General features: G+C 41.8%; 1 protein-coding gene across 2 annotated transcripts in view; it reads left to right on the forward strand.

Annotated features, from left to right (window-relative positions):
* The window catches only part of LHFPL2 (LHFPL tetraspan subfamily member 2), a 163,099-nt gene extending 143,974 nt beyond the window's left edge, over nt 1-19,125 (forward strand). For both annotated transcript variants that reach the window (XM_063700672.1, XM_031003206.3), the window contains exon 4: nt 15,126-19,125. In XM_063700672.1, the coding sequence (XP_063556742.1) occupies nt 15,126-15,382 (257 nt within the window). In that variant the 3' untranslated portion in view covers nt 15,383-19,125. The remainder of the gene's footprint in view (nt 1-15,125) is intronic.
* Nucleotides 19,126-25,011: the final 5,886 nt, after the last annotated feature.

Genomic DNA, 25,011 nt, shown 5'->3' on the forward strand with positions numbered 1-25,011 from the left:
GTAGAGGGAACAGCCCTTCCTTTTCTTCCTGGTGAGCACAAGGCCCTGAGGACTTCTGGCTGCCAAAGGGAGGCTCTTGGTTTCTGGCTCTCCAGACAGATGATGCTCCACCAGAAGTCAGGTCCAACAGTTCCGTGTCTGAATCAGTTTTAAAATACCACTGATAGGACACATTTCCTAATTCATCAGCCTTTAGTAGTCCCTTGGTAAAAAGTAAAAAAAATGCAGACATGTTGTGAGAAGGTAGGTCAGAATTCAGTTTCAGTCCTAGGCACTTGTATTGGATGCCTACTATGTGCAGAGACCTGTAGACGCAGGTCTACAACTTGCTGAGTTCTGCTTCCAGGCTGTATTAGAGAGTCATCATTTCACAAACTGTACCATAGAGAAGCAAAAGAAATATAAAATAAATAATATATAAAGGGAATGAAGAATTCAGTCATATCATTAAATAAAAAAATGACTGCTGAAAAGCAAGTGGACCAAGCAGGTATTAATTTAGTAACTCTAGAGATGGGGACCTGTGTTTGTTTGTTTGTTTGTTTTTGAGATGGAGTTTCGCTCTTACTGCCCAGGCTGGAGTGCAATGGCTCGATTTTGGCTCACTGCAACCTCTGCCTCCCGGGTTCAAGCGATTCTCTTGTCTCAGCCTCCTGAGTAGCTGGGATTACAGGCACCTGCCACTATGCCTGGCTAATTTTTGGTATTTTTAGTAGAGATGGGGTTTCACCATGTTGGCCAGGCTGGTCTCGTACTCCTGACCTCAGGTGATCCACCTGCCTCGGCCTCCCAAAGTGCTGGGATTACAGGCAGAGCCACCACACCCGGCCAAGATGGGGACCTGTTTTTAAAGAATGAGTTGGAAAGTCTGGAAGAAAATTGCAAACTCTCTTAAAATTCTGATATAGCAATTGATATGCAAATAAAATGCAAAAGTGGTTTGCCATGGCAACTACTTAATTGTCGACATAAATTATCACAGAGCCATGGATGATCTATGTTCAAATTACATTAACAAATAATCATTTAAGCATGGCCCTGAATATTTACATGAGCAGTTCTGGCACTCTGTTGTAGGGGCTTAATGCAGAGGTGGTATTCTTTTAAGCTATAAAGCCACTTCAAAAATAATCTGCATCTTCTATGAAGAACTGTCCTACAGCGCGGTCAGCCACATTTATGAGCTCATTTATTGTAGATGGTCTTCCCAGTAGCTTTATTAAATGGCCAGCAACTTTTTTCTTTTAAAGACAGCCACCAGTACATATTAAATCTAAAACTACACATGCGGAGAAAATGAAGCCAATATTAAAATGCTTTAAGAATCAGTACAAATACGTGTCCACAACTCTTAAGTAATTTCAACTCAAAATGCAGAGTGGCTGTGTGTTCAGAGTGACAGAGGCCACGTTCAGGGACGTAGTGTTGAAAAGACAGCACCTGGTTTGCTGTAGTAGGAATTATTTAACATTATGTGCACCCAAAGACCTCAGCAGGCAAGAAATTTACTTGTCCTAGAAATTCCATAGCTTAGTAACTATGTTTTTTAAAAGTGCCTTTTACCTTGTTACACATTACATTTTGCAGTTTATTTATTTTGGTAACTTACTTTGAATTATCAATGTATTTTGGTTATAGTCAAGCAGGAGCTCTGTCTTTCGTGATCCTGCCTGTCTGATGAATAACTTATGGAGAACGTATTTCATAAAGTTCTTTCAGTTGCATGTAAGCCAGTTAACAAACAGCTTCTCACCCCGAATGTGAAGTAAGGCTTCATCACTAACTGATGGGCAGGAATCATCTGGCTAGGTTAGTTTGTTGAGATGTATTTCAACGTTCTAGAGTTAAGGCTTTAAAAACTGCTAGCAGAAGTAATTTGCTTTTAAACAGGAATTACTGCTGAGAAAGAGGGAGGCTTCAACAATGGAGAACCTGCATCTTTCTTCTAGATTGTTTCTCCACATATCCTAAGGGCATCAGACAATTTTTAACTGATGGCCATTAATTTCAAGTAATTATAACAGAAACTTCCTTTGGGGACCTTGGTTGTAAGATCTTTTTATGACAACTATGCTCTGATTGTCTTCTAAAGAATGCTATTTATGTTCATCTGTCATCTTGTCTCCACCCTGGAGAGTGTTTTTCTTGCCAACTATAATATCATGGGAGTATTTTTAGTAGAAAATGGATATCTTACTAGATTTCTCTGGGGAAACAGCAAAAGCATTAATGCAAGCTTCTTTTTTTTTAATTGACACTTGAAAATAACCAGTTCCTTCCCTTTTTCTCTTGCTTGTCTCTGAAATCTTACTGGTTAAAGCTTCTAAAATTATTGATCATGTACTAAAATAACATGTAGATACCTGCTCTCAAAGATGCTGTAGTCATTCACAAAAACTCTTTTATTGCCAGGAAACCCTTTGACTTCTAGTTCCTGATCTGGCCCCTGGAGCTAAATGAGTTACTAAATGTCGACGTTAAGCCTGGTTTAGCTGTCCACGAACTCTTGAAACTTTAAAATGAGATGGAGTAAGCCATGTAGGCTCATGCCTGTGGTCCCAGCTACACGGGCAGGAGGATCACTTGAGTTTGGGACTGTAGTGCAATATGATCATGTCTGTGAATAGCAACTGCATGCTAGCCTCGACAACATAGTGAGACCTCATCTCTTCTAACTTAAATTAAGTTTGGACCTAGACTCCAAAGAGACTCAGAGCCTCCTTACCATGTATCTTGATACTTGCACAGTAAATAAATAGGCTTCTTAGAAAGGGGTCCGCATCTTAACGCAGGTACCCTCTACACTCCCCCATCTCTTACCCCGCAGAAGGGCCCTCAGCCAGAAGTTGCTTCCTTTGAACGAGTGCTGGTCCAGTCTGTGCTAAGGCTTCTCCCATTTCACGGCAAAATCAAGGAAGTTTAGTAAGTGTAGTAACATTTCATCAAGCCGATGTATTCACTTCAAAGAAATGTCATTTATTTTCCAATTACATCCTTCACCCTTCTTGTATTAAAATATTCTTTTATGAAATGATGAGAGGAGATAATAAAGGCTATTTTCAGTGTCTTTATTAGCAAAATAAAAAATGTTGCCCTCCCAACAATCTTTCTGGACTGTAAAGTCCAGAAAGTGTAGGAACCACTGTTTTAGAATATAAGGAAGTCCCACAAGGGTGTGACGTGTCTTTTCAGTTATACCTCTAGTGTTCAGAATGGAACCCACTACGTACATAGTAGATGCTCAGTAAATGTATGTTCGCTGACAGGCACATATCTGTGGAACCACTAAGTAGTCTCTTCTAGCCCCAGCTGTAAATTTATAGGTTTTGGAATTTAACGAATGCCATTAAGTCTCAATTCTGACATAGACCCGGCCCTCCTAGACAGTTATGGCATAAGTAACTGATGAGCCATCATCTGTAGAATCACTTCAGAACTGGTCATCACTGAAACCAAATTCTGCTTGGACTTTGAAAAAGTTTTCATTGGAGAACCTTAATGGGCAAAGGTATAGATTAACCAAAAGTGATCATTATTGGGCAAAAATTCTTGATTCATGTTATAACTCCTACTTTGTTATATTACTTTTATTTATTCAGACTGAGTGGCTAACTGAAGTTTTGGTACTGAAGATAGCAGCCCATCTGGCATCTGAGGAAGACAAGCAGGATTGAATACCTTTGCTAATTTCATCTGGGCTTGTAGGGTACAGAACCAGAACTCTTCCTGGGTGGAAGGAAGAGATCTTGCCTCCCCCCAACCCTCTGGTGTTTACAGTTGTTCTAAGCAAGATTTCACCAGAGCCAGATGCCTGAGATTATGAGCAGCTTCCCCTGCATGCAGACATAGGAATAAGCAGATCCCTCAATGACATGGGTTTAACTAACACCCACTGGATCACGGATAGTGGTGCAAGGATTCAGGGGTAGGAGGCAATGAGGAAAGACAAAGATCATCAGCTCTATGAATTGAGAAAGGCTGCTTGGGAGGTGAGATGGCTGAACAGTGGCCTGACCTATTGGAGGAGAGATTTGGGACTGAGATGCTCATTGCCCAATTTTGTCTAATTGGCTACAGATGGCTTTCTTGGATGTGTTTTTTTATGGGTGATTTGGTGGATGGCATTATTTTTCTGGATGGATCTGTAATTTCAAATGGTTCCGAAGCATAGAAGATCTGAGCAAAAACTAAGTCGTCAGTTGATTATACTGCTCTTTTTTTTTTTTTCCTTCTGGTCCAGTGGGTTTGGTGCTGTTTGCAGTTTTTTGCTCACACAGGTGTTCCACATTCTGTACAAGGTTCACATCATAGTGAGCCTTAAATTGTTCTGACCTGTTCATTAGGCTTCTTTCTAGAAGTTGGTTGGACCAAGGGCAGCCATTCCAAAGTGGCATCTAATGCTTCAGTAAGGTTGGTGACACTCAGATCAAATGGAAGAGAGTGGAGATGGAATTTCTTTATCTTGCTGTTGTTTTGCAATAGGATTAGCAAGTCAACGTGCTTGACAATAGGCTACCTTTATTTTGGTGCAGTCTTCCACTCTCCATAACCCCTCACGGCACTCCTGTGGTTTCTCACTTGATAACGGTTCCTTATCACCTGCTCTCTAATCCTTGTGGATACAACTAAGCAAGCTTTTGAATGCATATCAGTCTCCCCTCTTCAGCTGGACAAATGTTTTTGTCTTGGAAGTTAGTCTCTGGTCTGCAGTAAAACAGCAGTCTAGGATAAGGCTCAGGAAGTGGACTCTGGAGCCAGATTCTCTAATTTGAGTCCCTGTCCTGCCGTTGATTGTGTCACCCTACTTACCCCTTCCGTGCCTCAGTTTCCTCATATGTCAAATGATCTTAATAGTATCAACCTCATAGGATTGCCATCAGGACTGCATGAGTTATATTTAAAGTGCTTAACCAGTGCCTAGCACGGAGTGCTCAACAAGCATGAAATGCTCCCATTGTTAGTGTAAGTTATCTTCATGATTATTAAAGGGTTCTAATCATCTTTACAAACTTCCAACTAAAGTATCCATTGTGAATGTATATTATAAATTTGGGGGAGGGTGTTTATAGTTTCATCTCCGTTTCATCTTTAGAGTCTATCATTTTTACTATAGAAGACCTTTCCAGAAGGTTCTTCCAAAGAAGTGATGCTTGGAAAGGAAATGGGCATCAGAAATGGCATGTGAAGCTGGTCAACGCTGCCATATGTGTAGAGGACTGCATAAGAGGCACTGAGGGTAGATGGGGATAGGGCTGGAGACATAGAAACTGAGGAATAGGAACACTCTTTACCACTATCAACACGTTTCCAGTGGAATCGCAGTTCAGGCCTCCAGTCTGTCTTGGAACCAGTGCTGTTTTATAATGGGACAAGTGCATCTATGTCACAGTAAGACTTCTGTTTTTTACGGGATAGTTTTCCAGACAGATGGTTATCCACTTTTTATTATTTTTACCCAAGACATTCATTCTAAATTGTATCATGTATGTCTCTTTCTTCTGAAGTAGGGTGTCTCTTGTCTTGGTGAGTAAGGATCAGTACTGCAGAGTATCTCCAGAGTCCCTGCACATGGGAAGTCTGCAGGTTCACACTGTGGTCTTTGGGAAGAGAATATCTTAATGGCAAATTCAATGGCGAGGGAACTGGATGTGGTCTGATACATGTGCCCTCCTCAAAGCACAGTCTTCAGACTGTCTGACAGTTTGCCTTAGTATATTATAAAAGAGAAAATATCTCCACCTAGCAATAGTTGGTAGCCTACAAATAGCTGCTAGGGGCTGCCAGAATGACTTCTGACTATCAGCATGGAAGATGACTTGGGGAAAGATTAAAAACTTAGAAAACAGAGGGAAGCACACAGATGAGCATTAACCACACACAGAGATGCTGCTTATTACTCAGTCACCAGTTGTTGTACACTTGACTGAGACAGATGGCCTGACTTCTAAACATCTACTGGAAACAGAAAAACACACCCCCACCCTGAGAGGTTGATCTGTGATGCTGCCAAGAGGAGTGGGCGTTTTCCTGGGCTGCAGAACAGTTCTGCATCCTCTGCCCATAGTGCTGGTACCTTCGCAGTGGTGTTTTCCGTTCTCCAGGCTCACACTGCTAATATTTACCACCCTGCCTCTTTCACAAGTGGCCGTGGCTCACCTCATTCCCCCCCGTATCCTTTATCTTCTCTCACCTGTCCTTTCCCGTCCTTCTCCCGCGTGCTGCTCCTCTCCTGGCCAGTGCCTGGCCAGCTCTCACAGGTCAGCCGTGGCCTGTCTTGGCAGCTGTCCTTGCTGCAGCCAGGCCAAGCTGGAAACAATTTCAGAGATCTGAGCCTAGACTCAGGCTGGTCTCTAGATACCTGAAAGTGTATTACATTTAATCAACTGACTACTTTTTTCTATGTGATTTCCTAACAACCAGCTATTTTCTGTAGCCAGGAAGGTTTTCGGTGCAGGCAGTTATGCAAAAGACCAGTCCTGTGGTTTGGTCTGCACATGTGTTTCAGTAGTAACTGTGTAGCTGGCGTTCTGTTGGCCAGAATTGCAAACTGAAGCTTTTCCTCCAACCATTTCAAAAACTTGTCAAGAACTTTCTACAATGGCTTTGTTTAAAAATGTAATATAATCACATCACCTTATCTTTTCATTCATCCATTCAAATCAGTGAATATTTACTAAGCACCTGTTACATGTCAGACCTTGTTCTAGGCAGTTGGGACACAAAGAACAAACTGCACAAAGTTCCCTGTCCTCATGGAGTTTACATTCAAGCTGGCGGGGGTAGACAATAAATAAGATAAGTAAACTATATAGTATGTTAAAAGGTAGTGTGCAGTAGGGTGGAGGAGCCAGGAGAAGGTGTAGCCCGGGTAAGAGAGGCCAGGGTATGCTGGAATAGTGAGAGGGAATGTTGAAGATAGTTAGGGTAGGATTTATTGAAAAGAAGAGATTTAACCACAGCCTTAAAGGAGATAGAGGAGTTAGCCATGTGGGTATCAGGAGAAAACATTCCAGGCAAAGGGAACAGCTAGAATGAAGGCCCACAGGCTTTGCCGATAGAGTAATGTGGGATTTCTGAGAAAGGAGTCAAAGATGATAGCAAGGTCTCTGACCTGCACATGTCTAAGAATTGAACTCTCATTTGTTGAGATCAGGTGGACAAGGTGAAGAACAGGTTTTGAGTGGGGAATGGACATCAAGAGTCCTGGTTTGGACATAATTTTCAAGTGCCTTGCTAGAGGCCAAGTAGGCAGCTGGATATGCACATCTGGAGTTCAAAACTGGAAATGAAAACTCAGCTTGGGGTAGTACTTAAAGCCATGGGGCCAACTGTGATCAGGAGGGGAATATAGATAGGGAGGAGGACCAAGGAGTGAGTCCTGGGCACCCTTGTGTTTAGACTGGAAAGGTAAAGGGGGAGCAGCAAAGAACACCAAGAAGGAAAAGCCAGTGAGGCTTCCCATCTGGAGGCAGAGCACTGGCTGATGATCTTAAATTCATATGAGAATAACTGTCCTGTCAGAGTTTTCCTTTATTCTAGTACCATCAGTACTTTGTGAAGCTGTCCCCCTGAAAAGCCTGGAATGCTGTCTAAGCTGTGTCAGATGGACTACAGGAAGCAACTTAGTGGCAGGGCAGCCCTTGGGCATTATGCTGTAGTGAGCTGTGCTGGGTCAACAAGGGCTGGGGCTCAGACTTAGCTAGATCCACAGCCCTCTGAGTCACAGGGCAGACCAACACGAAACACTAGAGGGATTTGTTTTTTATTTTTTCAGAAAAATGTTATAAGAGAAATTGATGTTTAATAGTTAGATGGGCTATGTTCCTAAATGGGCCAATGTCCGGCTATTTCAAAGACAGACAGAATATGAACTCTTGACCTAGTTGTGTGACACACCTAGCAGGTTTATCAATGAATGTTAAGGCAAAGTTGTAATGTCTCATTAGAATTCGTATCGATTCTAATTAACCTATAACCAAGTTCCCAAAAAGTGTCACGAAGTGTGCTGGGTGTGGGAGATACCAAAGCTTTTCTGCTTCAAGAGGCTGAGTCCCACTAGGATACTGTTGTATCATCAGGGTTGAGAGTAATGCCCTCAGTAAACAGCTATTGAATAAATTTTTAAAAGTGAGAAAGAGCTCAAGAGGGATGTACGTCGGAGGTGGGAACACAACGAGAATAACCCTGTGGCAGGAAGTGGTGACAAACATTTCCCGGGGAGGCAACATTTGCATTGGAATGAGGGAGAGAATGCCCAGATGCGTGAGCGTCCAAGGGGTCACTGTGAATAACAGGCCCCTGTTCGAGGAATGGTGATGTGTGTAGTGTGAACAGATTGTTGACTATCACCAGCCTCTGAAACCCTACAGCATCCCACTCCTATAACCCAGCCGTGGCCATCCATAAATGGTCTGTGAAGGCAAGCATATGGCATGCACTCCGTGGACACGCTTGGGAACTTCCTAAGTGGGGCCCACGTTGATCAGAGGTGCTTTACATCTGCTGTCAATTGTCTGCTGTGAACTCTCTCCAGAGACGTTCCGATATTTCATAGCTGTGGAATAAGCTGTTTGATTTCGACTTAGTAAAGGTGCTGAGTGTTGGCCCTCTCAGTGGTGGCTTCTCCACAGATTGCTGGTAGTGGTTAACAGGTGACCTTTTGTTTCTGTTCTTAGAATTTCCTTTGCAAGCTGAGGTCTAGTCTTTAATACTTAGTCTGGAAGCCTGTGTGACGGGGAAGTGGGAGTATGGTGTCTAAAGACTCACTTCTTCAGACAGTTACTCTGTGGAACAAGAGCCAGCCTGTAGTGCTCACTTTTCAGGCAGGAACAAAGGCCTTTTTCTGTACAAATGGTTGGTGACCCACAAAGACAAGAAACCTTGAGTCCCATCCATTGGCCAGCAGGTGGTGAAGGAGGGTAGTAATCATGACTGATGTGGAGGGGGTGGGGTGGTCAGAGAAAGGCTGTGAAATAACCATGGAGCCTTATCCCACTTCTTCACAAACTGAAAAGCTGTGGTTCAGAGTTGGCTCCTCCATTCCTAGCATCCCTCACTGTGAAAGACTGACATGGTCACCTTCAGACCCAGTGAAATACCCACTGTATGCAGCAACATCTAGCCTTCCCCAAACTGGGGGACTGGCAGGACTATGGAAATGCTTTTCTTCCCACCTAAGGGATTTGATTAGAAGTATTTGATATCCCATTATTTGATTCCAGGGCAGTATTTTAAAAATTTACCTAAGACATAAATTTGTGACTGGTCTGATCACAGTCAGTGCAAAACGTTGCTAGGAAATCAGGACTGTGACTTGGCTTTTCCTGGTGTGTTTCCTACGTTTGCATTGGGAACACAGTGATAAAACTGTTTCCTCTGTGTAGCCTCTGCCCTCACAGAGCCCAGTCCGATTATTTCTGTTAAATGCAAACCACGTATTTAGATTCCCCAAAGAAACTCTGAAGATTCTTGCACGAGTAGATAAAACTTCTGTGAGGAAAATATGAAAATGGCAGTGGGGTGTGGCAGGTGCTGCGCTGGGATGGCTGGTGCCCAGCTGATTGGGAGGGCGAGCACCAGCTATCCCAATGCAATACCATGACCATCGGTGAGGTTGTCAAGGCTCTGTCTCCAGCTGGAGGTGGCACCTGTTGGGCAGTCCAAGTGACTGACCATCAGCTTTTCATTTGTTTTTTTCCTCTACAGATAAGGTTGAATCATGTGATCCCCCCATTGCCAGCAGATGCTAATGTCTTCTAACCCCCTTGGTACAATGAGACTGTTAGAACACGGGGATGAGGATGTCGGATGTCTTTTAAGGTTATGAAAATTGTTACCTTCTAGGGCACCATTCTGTCAAGTTGAGCCATCGCAGAGGTGACCAGCCCTCCAGGTGACTTATGGCTTCTTTCCATGGTGGCTGCGTTGTCTTTGGTGGCTGGCCAGTGTCATTCTCCCCCCCATTTCTTCTTCCTCCCAGCTGGGCTTGCTGCGACCCAGTCATGAATCAGGTAGAGATGCCAGGCAGAAGAAAATAAATGCCCACAGCCCTAGTCCCTTCCTTTTTCCGTTGCCCTTCACAACACACAAACAGACCCCCAAAACAACAGTGCAGTGAGGCAAGGTGATGGCAGGGCCCCAGAGACTACCAGAGAGGGTGGCCTCACTTCAGGAACTGCTTTCTTAATAGCTGCAAAGGGAGAGCAGACAGACCATTTTCTGGCTCAGCTGTCATGTGAAACCCAGTCCAAAGCATCCTTTACCTTCCATTTGGCCTCTGGACGTAACCTATGACCAAGTTGATAGTCCCTGAGTATACTCCAAATTGAGTACCAGAAAAACCATTCCAAGTCTCCAGCAAACTTCGTATCTGTTACTGTATTCTCTTGCCTTTGTCTCATATGCCCATTGAAGAAGTTATTGATTTTAATTGTTTTATTAGTATCAAGCCCATTTGGAACTCAGGGCACAAGATTGCTTTTAAACCCCAAGGCTCACCGGCCTAGAACAGGATACATCGATCACCCAAGGGTCTCTATTTTCTTTCTTGCTGACACATTTCATTCTTATTGACTGGTATCTCAGTTATTTTACTGATTTCCTCCATGGGCACTATGGTTTAGAAATATTTTATTACAAAGCAAATTGCACTGTCAGTAAATTTTTATTAAGGTCCTACTGTGTGCCCAGCATCATTCTAAGCACAGGCATTAGAGCAGTAAACTAAATAAAAAATCCCTGCCCTCACGGAGCATAAAGTCTAGGATGGAGATGGATAATCATCAAATAGTAGGTTGAGTCGTGTGAAATGACAATTCTTGCAGGTAAACATTATCAACTACTGACAGTTTCTTGTGACTGCTAGGATGAAGTCTGTGCCTGAGGGATGCTTGTCAGGGCCCAGGAACTCCTGCCCAGGCTGCTCTGAAGCTGCTTCAGCCTGAGAGCAGTGGAGAACCAGGGCCAGGCTGGGCTCAGACAGGTAGCTTTGCTTCCCACTGTGGACCTCATGAGGGGAGGACTACGTGTGGCATTCACCACAGAGGGACACCCAAGTCACTGATCTTGCTGGGATTCCTTTGGTAGAAGAGGCTTTATCTACATACCCAAAGAACTGATAAATATGATTTTTAAAAAAAATTTATTTTTGCTTACCTGAAGGCCCAGTTTTCTCTTAGACATTAGTCCATTTTACAGGTGAGGGATCATAGAGGGCAGAGCCTGGATTCAAACCCTATTCCATGGCCTTGGCTATGTTAATGATAACTGTGATGGGCACTGGGAGCAGAGGCCCGCCAGTCAGGGCAGAGTGGACAGTGGTGACTTCCTCCACTGCCCCACGGAGCCCTGGGTTAAGGCGCTCTCGTGCTTGTCGGGGCTGGCTGCCCAGGTTGCAGCGTGTGGTTGGCACACTTCACACCCACAGGGCAGATATACCTCACCCGCTTTGTATCACACCCACAGGGCAGATATACCTCACCCGCTTTGTATTACTCTGTCACATGGACTTTCCTGTGGGCTTATAAATATTCAAGCTGAAGCTTTCCATAGGCTCACAAGCATGGCACCCTTATGTGATTTAAACAACAGCAAGAGTCTCCCTGCTTTACTTATTCACAAACTGAGCCAGGAGCAGCCACAAGATTTGAAGATGGCCTGAAGCCCCTCAGCAGTCACACCTGAGCCATTAGAAAAGGGAGCGCCTCAGGGCAATTAATGCTCCTGGCTGGGCTCAGCACGCTGTGGAAAGGATCCTGATGCTATCAAAAATAAGGATTGTATTAAGTGATGTAAAACCTGCCTGCTTCCCCAGAGAACCCAAGACAGCCAAATTAAGGTATTTCTTGCGCCTTACAACTAGCCAGAGCCTGGCACAAGGTGGCAGAGCTGGTATGTGACAGCAAACTCCCTGCTTTGTCTTCTGTCCCTAATATATTAAAGTGCACATATAATACAAGTGCAATGTGCAGTTAATGTTGAATTGGAACAAAAACTATGAACACTTTGGTCTTTTAAAGGGAAGAGCAGCTAATGCTGCCTCACCTCAGGCCTACACTCAGAGCTTTAGGGCAGAGGCTACAGCACACCCAGAAGTGCCTTTGCGTGCCGGGCTGGAGGAGATTGTACAGAAGGCCCATGGAGGGTACACCAGAGTGGCACCTTAGGACCTGGAGGGGAGAAGACTATTAACATCCCCATCATACCTTGTGGGGAGGCTTCATAGGGAACAAAGTGGGATGCAGACAAGATTAATTGGGGTTTATCATAGGCCTTAGAAATATTTAAGAATTGGTTAAATCATTTAAGATCTCAGCTGAACAAACCTCTGTTCAGATGGAGGATATTTTTTCAAGAGTACTGAATGTAGCCTGGGGATCTCCTCTCTCCCCAAATTATTATACTTCTCAAAATATGCCCTTAACAATGAGCTGATCTGCTTGTGTGGGAGGGGCCTGCTGAGGGCTTTTGACCTGTGTTCAGGCTCATCATCTGTTTCCAGTTTTTGTTACGATGGTAGAACAGACTTCACGATTCACAGCCACCTATGAGTGATGAATTAGTCCATTTTACAGGTGAGGAATCGTATGTCGGTCACTCAGCTCATACAGGGCAGAGCCTGGATTCAAACTCTAAAGTCAGAGCTCTTAACTATTAACAGAATCACCTCTTAATTTGGTGAGTCTCTGCTGTGGTCCACCATATTTCTGGTTTGTGTTCTAGCCTCCTGTCCTCACACTAGACTATGGGGTCTTTTCTGCTACTTGATTTCTACCCTTTCATTGCTGTGGTTCAGGACCTTCCATATTCTAGACGACCAAGAGTCTGCACTGGCTGCCTTAGCCTTGGGAGAACTGGCTGCTGGTCATTTCTAACAGCCTCTCTCCAGCTTCACTTGCTCTTCCCAGCACCAATCACATTTCCTTGCTACAACTCATTGCCTCCCAGGTTCCCACCATTCAGATCTATAGAGAGGGCCGTGGGGTTAGAAAGACTTCCTTGTGAATCACCCCTCTTCAGACAATGAGCATCTGAATTGATTCCCTCTACTCCACCCCTGCTACAAAGTCCCTTGAGGCCATCTGAGAAGAACAATGGGATGGGGTGGAGACACTGAAATCCCAAAATGCCCTGGTAGTGACATGCCAAGCTGGACACCATCACAGGATGAAGACCACTGTGAAAGTTGTGATGTGTAAGTTGAAACACTGTCCCCAGTCTTCCTTCACGCCTCATACTGCCATAAAGTCAGTCATGTTTTCTTTGCGGGGAAGTTGCTGTAAATGACTTAGAAGCTTTGGTGGGGTAAACCCAGAGAATTTCAGTTAAGGTAGGTAAAGAAACAGAACTCAGAGCCAAGATGCCAAGATTAATTCACAAGGATAGAATTGATATTCCCAGGTATCTAAAAAGTGGGAACTTTGATTATGATACAGCATTCTTGATTACATGGGTTGAATTTTTCAGAGAAAAGGTTTTTGCCCTCCTCCTCCTCTTGCAGTATCTTGCTTTTTTTTTTTTTTTTTGAGAGGGAGTCTCACTCTTTTGCCAGGCTGGAGTGCAGTGGCCCAATCTCGGCTCACTGCAACCTCCACCTCCCGGGTTCACGCGATTCTTCTGCCTCAGCCTTCCCAGTAGCCGGGACTACAGGTGTGCCACCACGCCCAGCTAATTTTTGTATTTTTAGTTAGACGGGGTTTCACCATGTTAGCCAGGATGGTCTCACTCTCTTGACCTCGTGATCCACCCGCCTCAGCCTCCCAAAGTGCTGGGATTACAGGTGTGAGCCACTGCAACTGGCCTAAAGAAGATCTGTTACCAAGAAAGTTTTAAAGTTTTGCTGGCTAAAATCTGGGGTGGGGGGGGGGGGGGGGCGGCCTAGGTTGCCTTTGTCATTTCAGGCCTCTGGCTTTTTTGGGAGGAGCCGCTGTCATGTGACTGGCAGCCAGGGTGAGGCACCCACTGCAGGCACAGGGCTGATACCTGAAGGTCAGCAAGCGACTCCTTTTGTGGCTCACCCTAGTCCTAGCTCTGGTGGGACTAGGCAGGAAAAATAACTCAAGTGATGCATTCTGGTTATACAGTGAGCAGTAATGCTGTGAAGAACAGGAAAATAGGTGTTTAAAATGACAAGGTAGTAGGGTCAGCAAAATGGAAGTAAAGCTTATTAGTGTCCACTCTCTTAAAAGTACGCAGACAGAAAGTCCTTACAAAGTTTGCAATTTGTTTGTAAATGTGTATATAAATACAGAAATATCTGGCTTACTTAAAGCACTAACAATCAGGTAAAGACCTGGTCTCCCTCGTGGCCCTTGCTCTTGCATTTAATCAGGTTGACATCAGATGATTCTGTGTGAATTTCCTTAGGAGTTGGCAAACTCTGCAGAAAGCCAGACAGTAAACATTTTAGATTTTGCAGACCACAGCAAAGCAGTCATAGGCATCCAAAAATGAATGGCCACAGCTGTGTTCCAATAAAACTTTACTTATAAAGTTACATTTGGCTTGAGGGCCTTAGTTTACCAACATCTGCCTTAGACCAAAAGAGAAATGCTCAGTGCACCAAAAGCCCTGTGGGAATACATAGTAACAAGTTGGCCACTCATGGTGGAGGCCGAGGTGGGAGGATCACTTGAGCTTAGGAGTTTGAGACCAGCCTGGGCAACATAGCAAGACCTCATCTCTACTTAAAAATTTAGCCGGGTGTGGTGGTGTGTGCCTGTAATCCGAGCTACTTGGGAGGCTGAGACAGGAGGATAGCTTGAGCCCAGGAGTTCACTTGAGCCCAGGAGTTCAAGTGCAGTGAGCTACAACTGCACTCCTGCCTGGGCAACAGATTGAGACTCTGTCTTAAGAAGAAGAAAAGTACCAATTTGCTTTTCTAGAAGAGAAATTTTTAGTGGATTCAGATTCACATTCCAACATGTAAAAAAGTGGCTGAAAATATTTCTAATAATGTGATACTTCTTGATCAGGTCAGATTAGCTTGCATGAAACAGTCCCAACACTTTCTATTGCAGAATAGATGCCCTTGCCCAAAGCAAGCAAATCAAGTAACAATTACAACAGATCTGGACAGTTGTAGCACCATGGGGATTTTCTAATCTGTTTTCTCTTTTGTTCTGCAGGTCTATTCCTTATCCTCGGTTTGATACTCTACCCTGCTGGCTGGGGTTGCCAGAAGGCCGTAGACTACTGTGGACATTATGCATCTGCCTACAAACCTGGAGACTGCTCCTTGGGCTGGGCCTTTTATACTGCCATTGGGGGCACAGTCCTCACTTTCATCTGTGCTGTCTTCTCTGCACAAGCAGAAATTGCAACCTCTAGTGACAAAGTACAGGAAGAAATTGAAGAGGGGAAAAACCTGATCTGCCTCCTTTAGTTTGGAAGAGACAATGCCATTTTCTCTCTTGAGTAATCTTGTGAAACAGTCCACAGTTTCATCATCTGAGTCAAGTGGAGAACTAACCTTTACCTACCAAAGCCACGTTCCACGGCCCGAGGCTTAAACAGGACCAATGAGAGGCCACATCCAGCTACGCAAAGTTACTGGACACGTGGTCTGCAGTGCACATTATAAGGAATGGAACATGAAAATAGTATATAATCCTAGACCTGGAGTTGCCAAGTTCTGTCAGACTCCATCTCCCCCAGGTTCAATGAAGGATGATAATCTAAATCATTAGGGCAGCAGTTTCTCTGGTAACGGAAGAGACCGTCCACCAGATCTGCAGGCTGTTTCTGCTCCAACACTGCTTGTTTGTGAGCATCTGTGCCTCAGAATGGGGTTTTGGGTTGGAGTTTTTGTTTTCCTCTGTTCTTTCAAGTTGTCTCCAACGAACAGAAAACTATAAACTTACTGGGGACAGGATGTGTGCTAAAGGGCACAGCAAGACACTGTCTTTTGCTTAGCTGACCAAAGGGGTCAGCAGGGATGGCGTGGAGTCATGCTGTGGAACTTATTCTAGGCTGAATCCTAGGGTAAGGTGGATCAACTGAACTGTCACTCCAGAGATTTTAGAAATTTGAGTAAAGAAACAATAAGGACCTATACAATCATATGAGAACAAAAATATGAAATCTTCCTAGTGAAGACGTATTTTTTCTTCTTCCCAGCAGCCAGGCTAGCACCAGTTCTGGCCCAGTCTCCTCTTCTTCTGGAGATCACATGTTTTTCTTCTAAGGTTTGTTAGGATTGTGCTTTGACTGCGAAAGGAAACCTCACTCTGTTTCCTCCTTCCAGGGACTGAGGTCTCCAAGCTAGCTGTGGCTTATGCAGATGTTCACTGGGAGGACCTGCCAGAATCTCGGCACTTGGGGGGAGACCTTTCCTCCCAGTTTGGTGACCATGCTGTAGTCAGCTCTATTTCCAATCCCGACAGTAGCAGAATGGCATTCTACAACCAAAAGAAGCTAGTTATGGGAGTTAAGTTTTTGTAGTTACTGGTGTTGATCCTGAAAGCAGACTGAGATAACATTAAATTGCTGCAACTGAAGAACTGCAGCCAAGACCTTAATTCCAGGAAAGCACAGAGGACAAAGTTAATTCAAAAAGAGGAGCTAGATCAAGGTCACAGCACTGCCTACACCTGTTTACAAAAAGAATCAAATACCACTATGAATAAGGATTCAGGGGTTTTTAATCTACTTTCCATAAATTACCAGTATCACTGATTCTTACCAGTGTCACTGATTCAGGAAGACAGTATCTCAGAATGACCAGAGCAGCACAGAAACAAGCTACTCTGACATTATGGGAGCTTCAAAATTGTATCATGATACAGAAACACTCCTTAGCACTTTAAGAAAGTGAGATGGAACTGCCAGATTTCTGGAAGGAGAAAAAGTGTAGGTATTTGGGTTCATTAATCTGCTCACTTGAGGACTTTGTTTTGAAAAAGTACCTTCTGTGGACAAGGTATTGTGTGTTGTGCTACCAGCTATACAACCCTGATTTCAGAGTTTGCAACCTTGCCCCGAGTGAATCATGTTAAAGCTGTCTGAGTCTAAAGCACCGTATCTTGGTGCAGAACAGATAATTATACAGAGATGGAATGGGACAACCGCAGTTTTACTACATTCTGGTGTTTGGCCTATATGAGAAACCATCTTCTCTCACAGATTAAGGGCTAAGGGCAAAAGGGGTGGGAGGTGTGGAACTAGCCTTAATGAGTTTCCCATTCCTGAACCAAAATTCAAAGTGAGTGAGATGTAAATCCTGTGATTTTGGTGAAGAAAAAAACGGGTATCTTCATAGCAGCCTAGGAAACCTTAACCATATCTCTAACACCACACAGAAAGAGGCTGGAGGAGCCACTGGACAAAGCTCCTGTCTCTGTGTGTACATTTATAATGTTCTAACCAAGTCTCAAACCTTGACAATAATTTTCATTAAAAGCAATCCCAATCATCAGACAAATCTTGATGAAAAACACAAAATTTTTCCATAAACGTATCAGAAGACTCACTCACTTTTTTTTCTTTCTTTCTTGGATAGAGAAACCGTTTTCTGACACTAGGTTTACAATCTCAGTGTCCTTACAAGTTAAGTCCTAAGCTCACAGGATCCTCCGAGCATGTCCATCATCTGCTCTTTGGCTAAGGTGGCAGTGTACCTCTAGATCAACCTGGGAACAGTCACAAGGGAGTGTGACTTCTTGGCCATAATAAACTCACTTGATAGTGTTTATGTTATTAATCTGAATGCAACAGAAGACAAAAGCACAGGCATGCACACACACAAAACCCCAAACCACTAAAAACTACCTAAACACTGACTTAGTAAAAAGGTATAATGTTGGGACTTTTAAACCTTGAATCCATTAGCCAGGCTTGGGATGAAAGGACCATCTAAAATCATGCTAGTCTAAACCATGCTCTTCCACACAGCTGTTTAAAAACCACTGGGTATGAGGAATATGCTAGAAAGAAATGTTAAAAATAGATTGTTGGCTCACACTTATTTTTCTAATAAATAGGACCATTATTACTACCAGGAAAGTCTTATTTATTTTGCCTGAAATTGGCTTAAAGAAAGTCTCATGACGGGATGGGATGGGCTGCGCTTCTCAATGAACTCTGAGGCAGAAATATTTGCCTTGGATTCTGTGGATTCTTTAAACCTGTGTGCTAATAATTCAAACAATGTTGCATTAATTGTATAAGGGTTTTTGTATAGTTTTGAAACATCTGTGGTGTAATGATCTTTGTTAAACATATATTCTGTAAAGTGCCATAGTCTTTTTTTATGTGTAGCATATTTAAAAATATATATGTATATTATACATACACAAGTTTGTGTGAAAGATGTGCAATAACAAAGGTGTATGTATGTTTTGTTGTTTTGGAAACTGGACAGGAGTCAAAACAGGGATGTTTCTGTTTTGGCAAAGGAGAGTTCCACATTTTTGCCTTCATGGCTTATTCAGTAACCCATAATTTTAATGCTACACAAATCTTATGTGAAGAAAAGACTGGTATGAAATCATTTTTTCCTGGGTCTAAAATAATCACTAGTGTTATGTCAAAGTTAAGCCCGCACGCCAGGCCCAGTTAATGCTAGTCTTTCATGTGAAATGTGAAGCTGCCATGTTGCCTTTTCTCTTAGTAGGATAACTAGTAGCTGGTACATAATCACTGAGGAGCTATTTCTTAACATGCTTTTATAGACCATGCTAATGCTAGACCAGTATTTAAGGGCTAATCTCACACCTCCTTAGCGGTAAGAGTCTGGCTTAGAACAGACCTCTCTGTGCAATAACTTGTGGCCACTGGAAATCCCTGGGCCGGCATTTGTATTGGGGTTGCAATGACTCCCAAGGGCCAAAAGAGTTAAAGGCACGACTGGGATTTCTTCTGAGACTGTGGTGAAACTCCTTCCAAGGCTGAGGGGGTCATTAGGTGCTCTGGAGGGACTCGGCACCACTTGATATTCAACAGCCACTTGAGCCAAATATAAAATTGTATTTACAGCTGATGGACTCAATTTGAGCCTTCAAACTTGTAGTTATCCTATTATATTGTAAACTAATACATTGTCTAGCATTGATTTGGTTCCTGTGCATATGTATTTTCACAATGTGCTCCCCTCCCCAGATCTTAATTAAACCAGATTTTGCAAATTCATTCTTATTCTTTCAAGTCTGAGTATACTGGCTTCAATATGATGTGTATAATCTGATCAAGAAAATACCTATCAATCAGTCAACATTTATTTTAAACACTAACTTACATGTAATATTGATGAATGGAAAAAAGATATTCAGGTATTTTAAACTATCCCATTCACTAGTAACATATATGTCCCTACCCTGGGTTATCTTTCTTTAACGTCAAGTATATTTCTTCCTTGAAGAAGCATCAACACAATTGTAAATAGGAAAAAACATCTCAAGTATTATAAACATATATTAATTTTAAAGTAAAGCTATGAAATATGAAAATGCTCCAAAGTATTAAAAAGGGATTTTCAAACATAAATATGTAACAATGACAAGGGGAAAAGTTAACTGAAAGACACATCCTCCTCTTCCAACAACATCCCTAAAAATAAAAGCCAATGATACAGTGCCATTCCACATCCATGTTTCCTGAAGGTAATCCTGGCCATATAAACCCTCATCCAGAAGAGGTGGAATTCTAATTTATAAACTCAAGAATGACACTAAATGCCCTTCTCAACTCTTTCAACTCTCTGTATCCCATGAAGCATTTATTATTTCATACAAAAAAAAGGCAATTTCTTCCCCTGATCTAGGGCCTATGACAGTTGAAATTACATTTATGTTTTGGTTTCTAATAAAAGCTGACAAAGTTACCCACATCAGTTTAAAAAAACCACACACAGTTTTCCAAATAATCATGATTTGAATAACCCAAGAAAAATGAGAAAATTTCCATTGCTTTTTCAGCTGTTATTATATTCCCCAAAAGTTAATCCACACAGAGAATGGACCCTGGTTGAATTTTAGCAGAAGCTGGGGAACCCTCCCGTGTGCTTCCCCCACTTCCCATCCTTAGTTGTTATCTAGCTACTAGGTCCACTTTCCACACTGATCTTTCTGGAACATGCTGCATTCAAATTACACCTACACCCCCTTAAAGTTTCTGCTTAACCAAACAACCACTTACAACGGTCCTTACTAATGTGGACATTTTATGTGGATATTATTTCAGTAGTTTCAAACAATCTTTTTCAACTCTCAAACAATGAAGGGTAGGGTATCAAAGCAAACTTTACTCTTCGAAGCAGTAAGAACCAATAACTTTATTTCAGAGGCCCTCACTAGCAGCTGAGTCATTTGGCAGAGCCATCCCACTGCTCCCCCTACTACTATCTTCTTTCCTTGCAACTTCCTCTCCTTACCCTGAACAGTTGTGCAAGATAAGTCTTGCAGACAAGAACTGCCAATTTTACTAAGGTACACAGGACACAGATAAAAGCACACAAAAAGAGGAAGTAGTGAAACCAAAACCACATGGGAAAGAAAAGTCAATCAAGTAACACATTGCTATTAGCAGCTTTTTAGCTTTTTCTAGCCAAACATCCTGAAAAATTGAACACCTACAGGTAGGCAGTCCAGAAAATGCCTATGTTTAGGGGAAACCACTATGATTTTATTCACAAGAGACGAAAGCCTGAATTAAGGCAGTGATGGTAAAAGACAGTCAATGGGATGAATTCTATGTTAGGGAAAAAGAATGGGCAGGTGACTGATCAGAAGTGGAGAGGAAGGAGAGGAAAGAGTCTAGGATGACAGCCAGGTATTTAGCGTAGACACTGGGTGGAAGGTGATGTGATCACCAAGATGAAGACTCCAGAAGAAGCAGGGACAGTGAAGGTGAGGAGGTTCAGCTTAGGCTGCCAATGTAGAAGTCCTGTGTGCAGCTAGGACTATACTAGGGAGAGAGAGAGATTTGGGAGTCATCAATACACCTGAGAGATGGTAAGTGTCCTTAGTTATTGTGCAACTTCTATGGGCAGATACTATGCTAAATACTTCATAAAATTCATTTATTCATCAAAATCCTATGAGATAGAAACTATTACTATCGTTTTACAGATAACTGTCACTTAAATAACTGAGGTTAAATAATGTATCCCAGGTTAGAAAGCTAATAACTGGAAAAGCCAAAGCTCAGATATATGTTTGACACCAAAGGCAACTCACTCAAACTGCTATGTTGTTTCCTTCTGCCTGGAATGCACAAGGTGGGAAGGCAGCCAATGCAAACTCCTGGGCAATATCTCTGCATTGTAAACACTTAGAATAACTTCCAAATAAAACTCCAAAAGGGCCTCACCATCACAACTGATGAAAACACTGCTTCTTCCTCCCTTTCAGAGAAAACACCTAGTGATTTTTCATAATTTTGAAGATGACACCATATGTCTCAATTTATCAATCATGATTTAGCTCAATCCTGAAAACAGACACAAGAAATTCATTAAGTATGTGACAGTGGGAAAATAAATGATAGGCTTTGACAGTTTTTATTGTTTTCTTGGTATAAATAATCTCTCATTCAGGGTAAGCAACTATTATAATCACTCAAGACGCATATTTACCCTAATAATAAGGATTTGTCCTCCACTAAAGTTTCTCCAAACACACAAACGCCAAAGACCCTTTAGTAAATTTACACTGCTGAAGAATGGGCAGCAGGTACTCACCTTTAGGTGGCAGGTGTTAGCATTTGGTCTGGAGACTTCAAAAATACATGTAAAAATTTTTTTTGTTGATTTTTTTTCTGGTATCTGTTGTCCCTAAAGGATGGACATGAATGACTGGAAATGTGGAAGGATGAAAGGGAAGACAACTGGAACGAGGCGGCATGGTGGGGCAGCCACGCTTGGCAGGAGTCAGGGGACCTGCCTGTTCTCATCATCCCTCTCTCCAGCCCTTCACCACTACCACTCACTGAGTGACCTTGGGGTAATTTCCTAGAACTCTACAAAAACAGAGCCAACAACAGAAATTATATCACAAGTTTGGTATGAAAATTAAGTGATGTATATAAAGCATTTAGTACAGAACACTGGTATATAATTAAGCCCACAATAAGCTACTATTAGAAAAAAACTAAGAAAATACTACCCACCCAGACTAATATCATTTTAAAATTACATTCTATGAAAGGTAACATAGCTTGTCGAAACCAATGTAATTTTACCTGGAGAGACTCAGTGGATTGGCTACCTGAGGCCACCATTTCTTTTTCCATCCTGTTATAACAGAGCATTCAGCTAATTATCTTTACCTTAGAGCTTTCAGGAAGCGGAAGATTTCTCAGTGGATGCAGGGTACTCAGTTACTCCTATTTAGCAAAAACAAAAACAAACAAACAAACCGGTAGCATTGGGTGAGCACATAAGCCATGTGAAACCAGAATGCTCAGAAAAGAAACCTCCTGATTTGTCAAAATCTATTGGGATAAAAGACTTTTTAGAAAAGGAACATCCAATGCTGGCCAAGGATGTGAAGAAAGAGGCCTTTCCGTACATTGCTGATGGAGTTACATATGGATAAAATTTTTCTGGAGAGCAACTTGGCAAAGCACATGAAAGGTGCTTTAAAAACTATGCATAATACCCTTTAACTCAGCAATCTGTCCTAAAGAAAAAACAAAAGCCCGAGTCCCCAAATTCAGCAACAATATATTCCTTGATAAATTATTTATAACTTTAAAACCCTGAAAATCAGAACCTAAAGGAATAACAAGACTTTATGATACATACATATGATGTTAGCTATATAGCTATACTAAATGTTACAGAAATATATTCGGATATTAAAATCTTCAATACATATTTATATCATAACTGAAATAAGATAAACTGTTGTGTTAAGATCCTCCAGTTAAAAGTAATAAGAAACCAATTCAAGATAGTTGAGGGAGAAAAAGCGGTAAGATTATGAGGATAATGGGATAAGGGTGAGAAGTAGGGCTCCATAAAGGAAAAGGAAAGCCACTAAGATCTTTTCTATGTCATTCATTTTACATCTCCTGTTATGTCTGTTTCATTCTTCATTTTCATTGCAGACCAGCTTTCTTGGTGATTCCTTCCTCATGGCAGAAAATGGCTACCTCTTATGTTCCAATTCTGGAACAGTAGAGTTCTAGACATATCTACATTCAGAATAAAAAACTGATAAGCCAGGAATGAGTCCACTATGGCCAGATGACATCCAGTACCAATGTGGACTTTAAGGACCCAAAGAAATGGGGCTTTTGAGGAGTAGGTAGACATCCCTAAAGGATGTACAAGGATGTACGGGGTTCATCTCATTTTTAATATTAGGAAGTTGTCTTCCTAGAAAAATAGAAAGATATAAACCAGATTTTAATAGAAGTTATTCATGGATGTAAAATTATGAGAATTTTGGTTATTTCTTTTGCTTATATTTTCTATAATTTATACTGAAATATACATTAATTTTATAAATTAGAAAAGTTAATTTAAAAAACTAAACTTTTGGGCCATTATGACATAAAGCTAAGTGAGGGGAAAATAAGGTTTTTAAAAATCCATATTGCTTATATCTCTTAACTAAACAAAACACATATGCATAGAAAAAGAATGGAAGACAATAAAATATTAGCAGAGGTACCCCAAGATGACAGAATTAAGGATTTATTTTTATTTTCTCATGTATCACTTTCTGAATTTTTAATTGTTCTACAACACATATGTATTGCTTTTATACTAGAAAAAAAGTGTGAGGGATGCATAGGCCCAGTGGGTTCAGTTTTTGTGCAGGAGACTAGAATACTGTAGATACCACAGTGATCACCAGATAAAAGACACTGATTTTTGGTGTTTTCCCCCATCCCCAAAATACCTGAATACTACTACAAACTGCCAACAGTAACAACTACTACAACCATGATTTATCTTGAGAATCACTGGCATACAAAATATTAAAAGTTGTGGAGGAATTCTAGAATTACATTTAAGTAAGCACTGAAAATAACTAGAATTTAAAAATAATACTTGTATTATTCTACAAACTAGAACTGTTTTAATGTATACAAGATAATATTCAGAGTAATCTTATATTACTAGGTGGATGATTAACTATTTTCTGCTCCTATTACAGAAAAGATTAAATGGCTTTTAGTGTTAGGAGGGTTTCAGCTACACCATCAGCCATGTCAAGCCCAGAAAGATATGAACTGAAAAATAAATCAGGATTTGGACAAACACAAAGTTTAACACTCACTACACTGCCACATGATAGTTCCCATGTTCCCTTGCCATTTGAAACACAGCCAGCACTAATGAAAATTCTTTTTTTTTTTTTTCTTGAGATGGAGTCTCGCTCTGTCGCCCAGGCTGGAGTGCAGTGGAGAGATCTCGGCTCACTGCAAGCTCCGCCGCCCGGGTTCACGTCATTCTCCTGCCTCAGCCTCCCAAGTAGCTGGGACTACAGGCACCCGCCACCATGCTCAGCTAATTTTTTTTTTTTTTGTATTTTTAGTAGAGATGGGGTTTCACCATGTTAGCCAGGATGGTTTCGATCTCCTGACCTCGTGATCCGCCCACCTTGGCCTCCCAAAGTGCTGGGATTACAGGCGTGAGCCACCACACCTGGCCAAAATTCTATACATTAAATGTTTGTCTTACCCAAACCCCAAAGTTAAATTGTAAATATAAAACCCACAGCGGGGGTGAGAAAACTGGAGAACAGTCTTTCTCTATTTTCCTACAATCTTCAAATAAGAGGTATCTGCTTATATAAGACAGGTTAGTGGCAATACCTGGCTTAGAAAGTTTCTAGATTTATTTCTAGCTCTCTACATACTGTGATAAAGTCCTAAAGTTTAAAAATACCCACCAATATTACAGGCATGCTGCTTTATAAAATATGCCCTAAAATTCTAGCCAAAATACTTCACTTTCTGTAATACTTAATATGTGAGATAAAATTTTTTAGCTCAATAAAAAAGTATTTAAAACAACTCATGTTTTAAACACATTAGTCTACTCTAAATAAATGTATACTATTG

Source organism: Gorilla gorilla, chromosome 19 (genome assembly GCF_029281585.2).
Source record: "Gorilla gorilla gorilla isolate KB3781 chromosome 19, NHGRI_mGorGor1-v2.1_pri, whole genome shotgun sequence".
Lineage (NCBI taxonomy): Eukaryota > Metazoa > Chordata > Mammalia > Primates > Hominidae > Gorilla > Gorilla gorilla.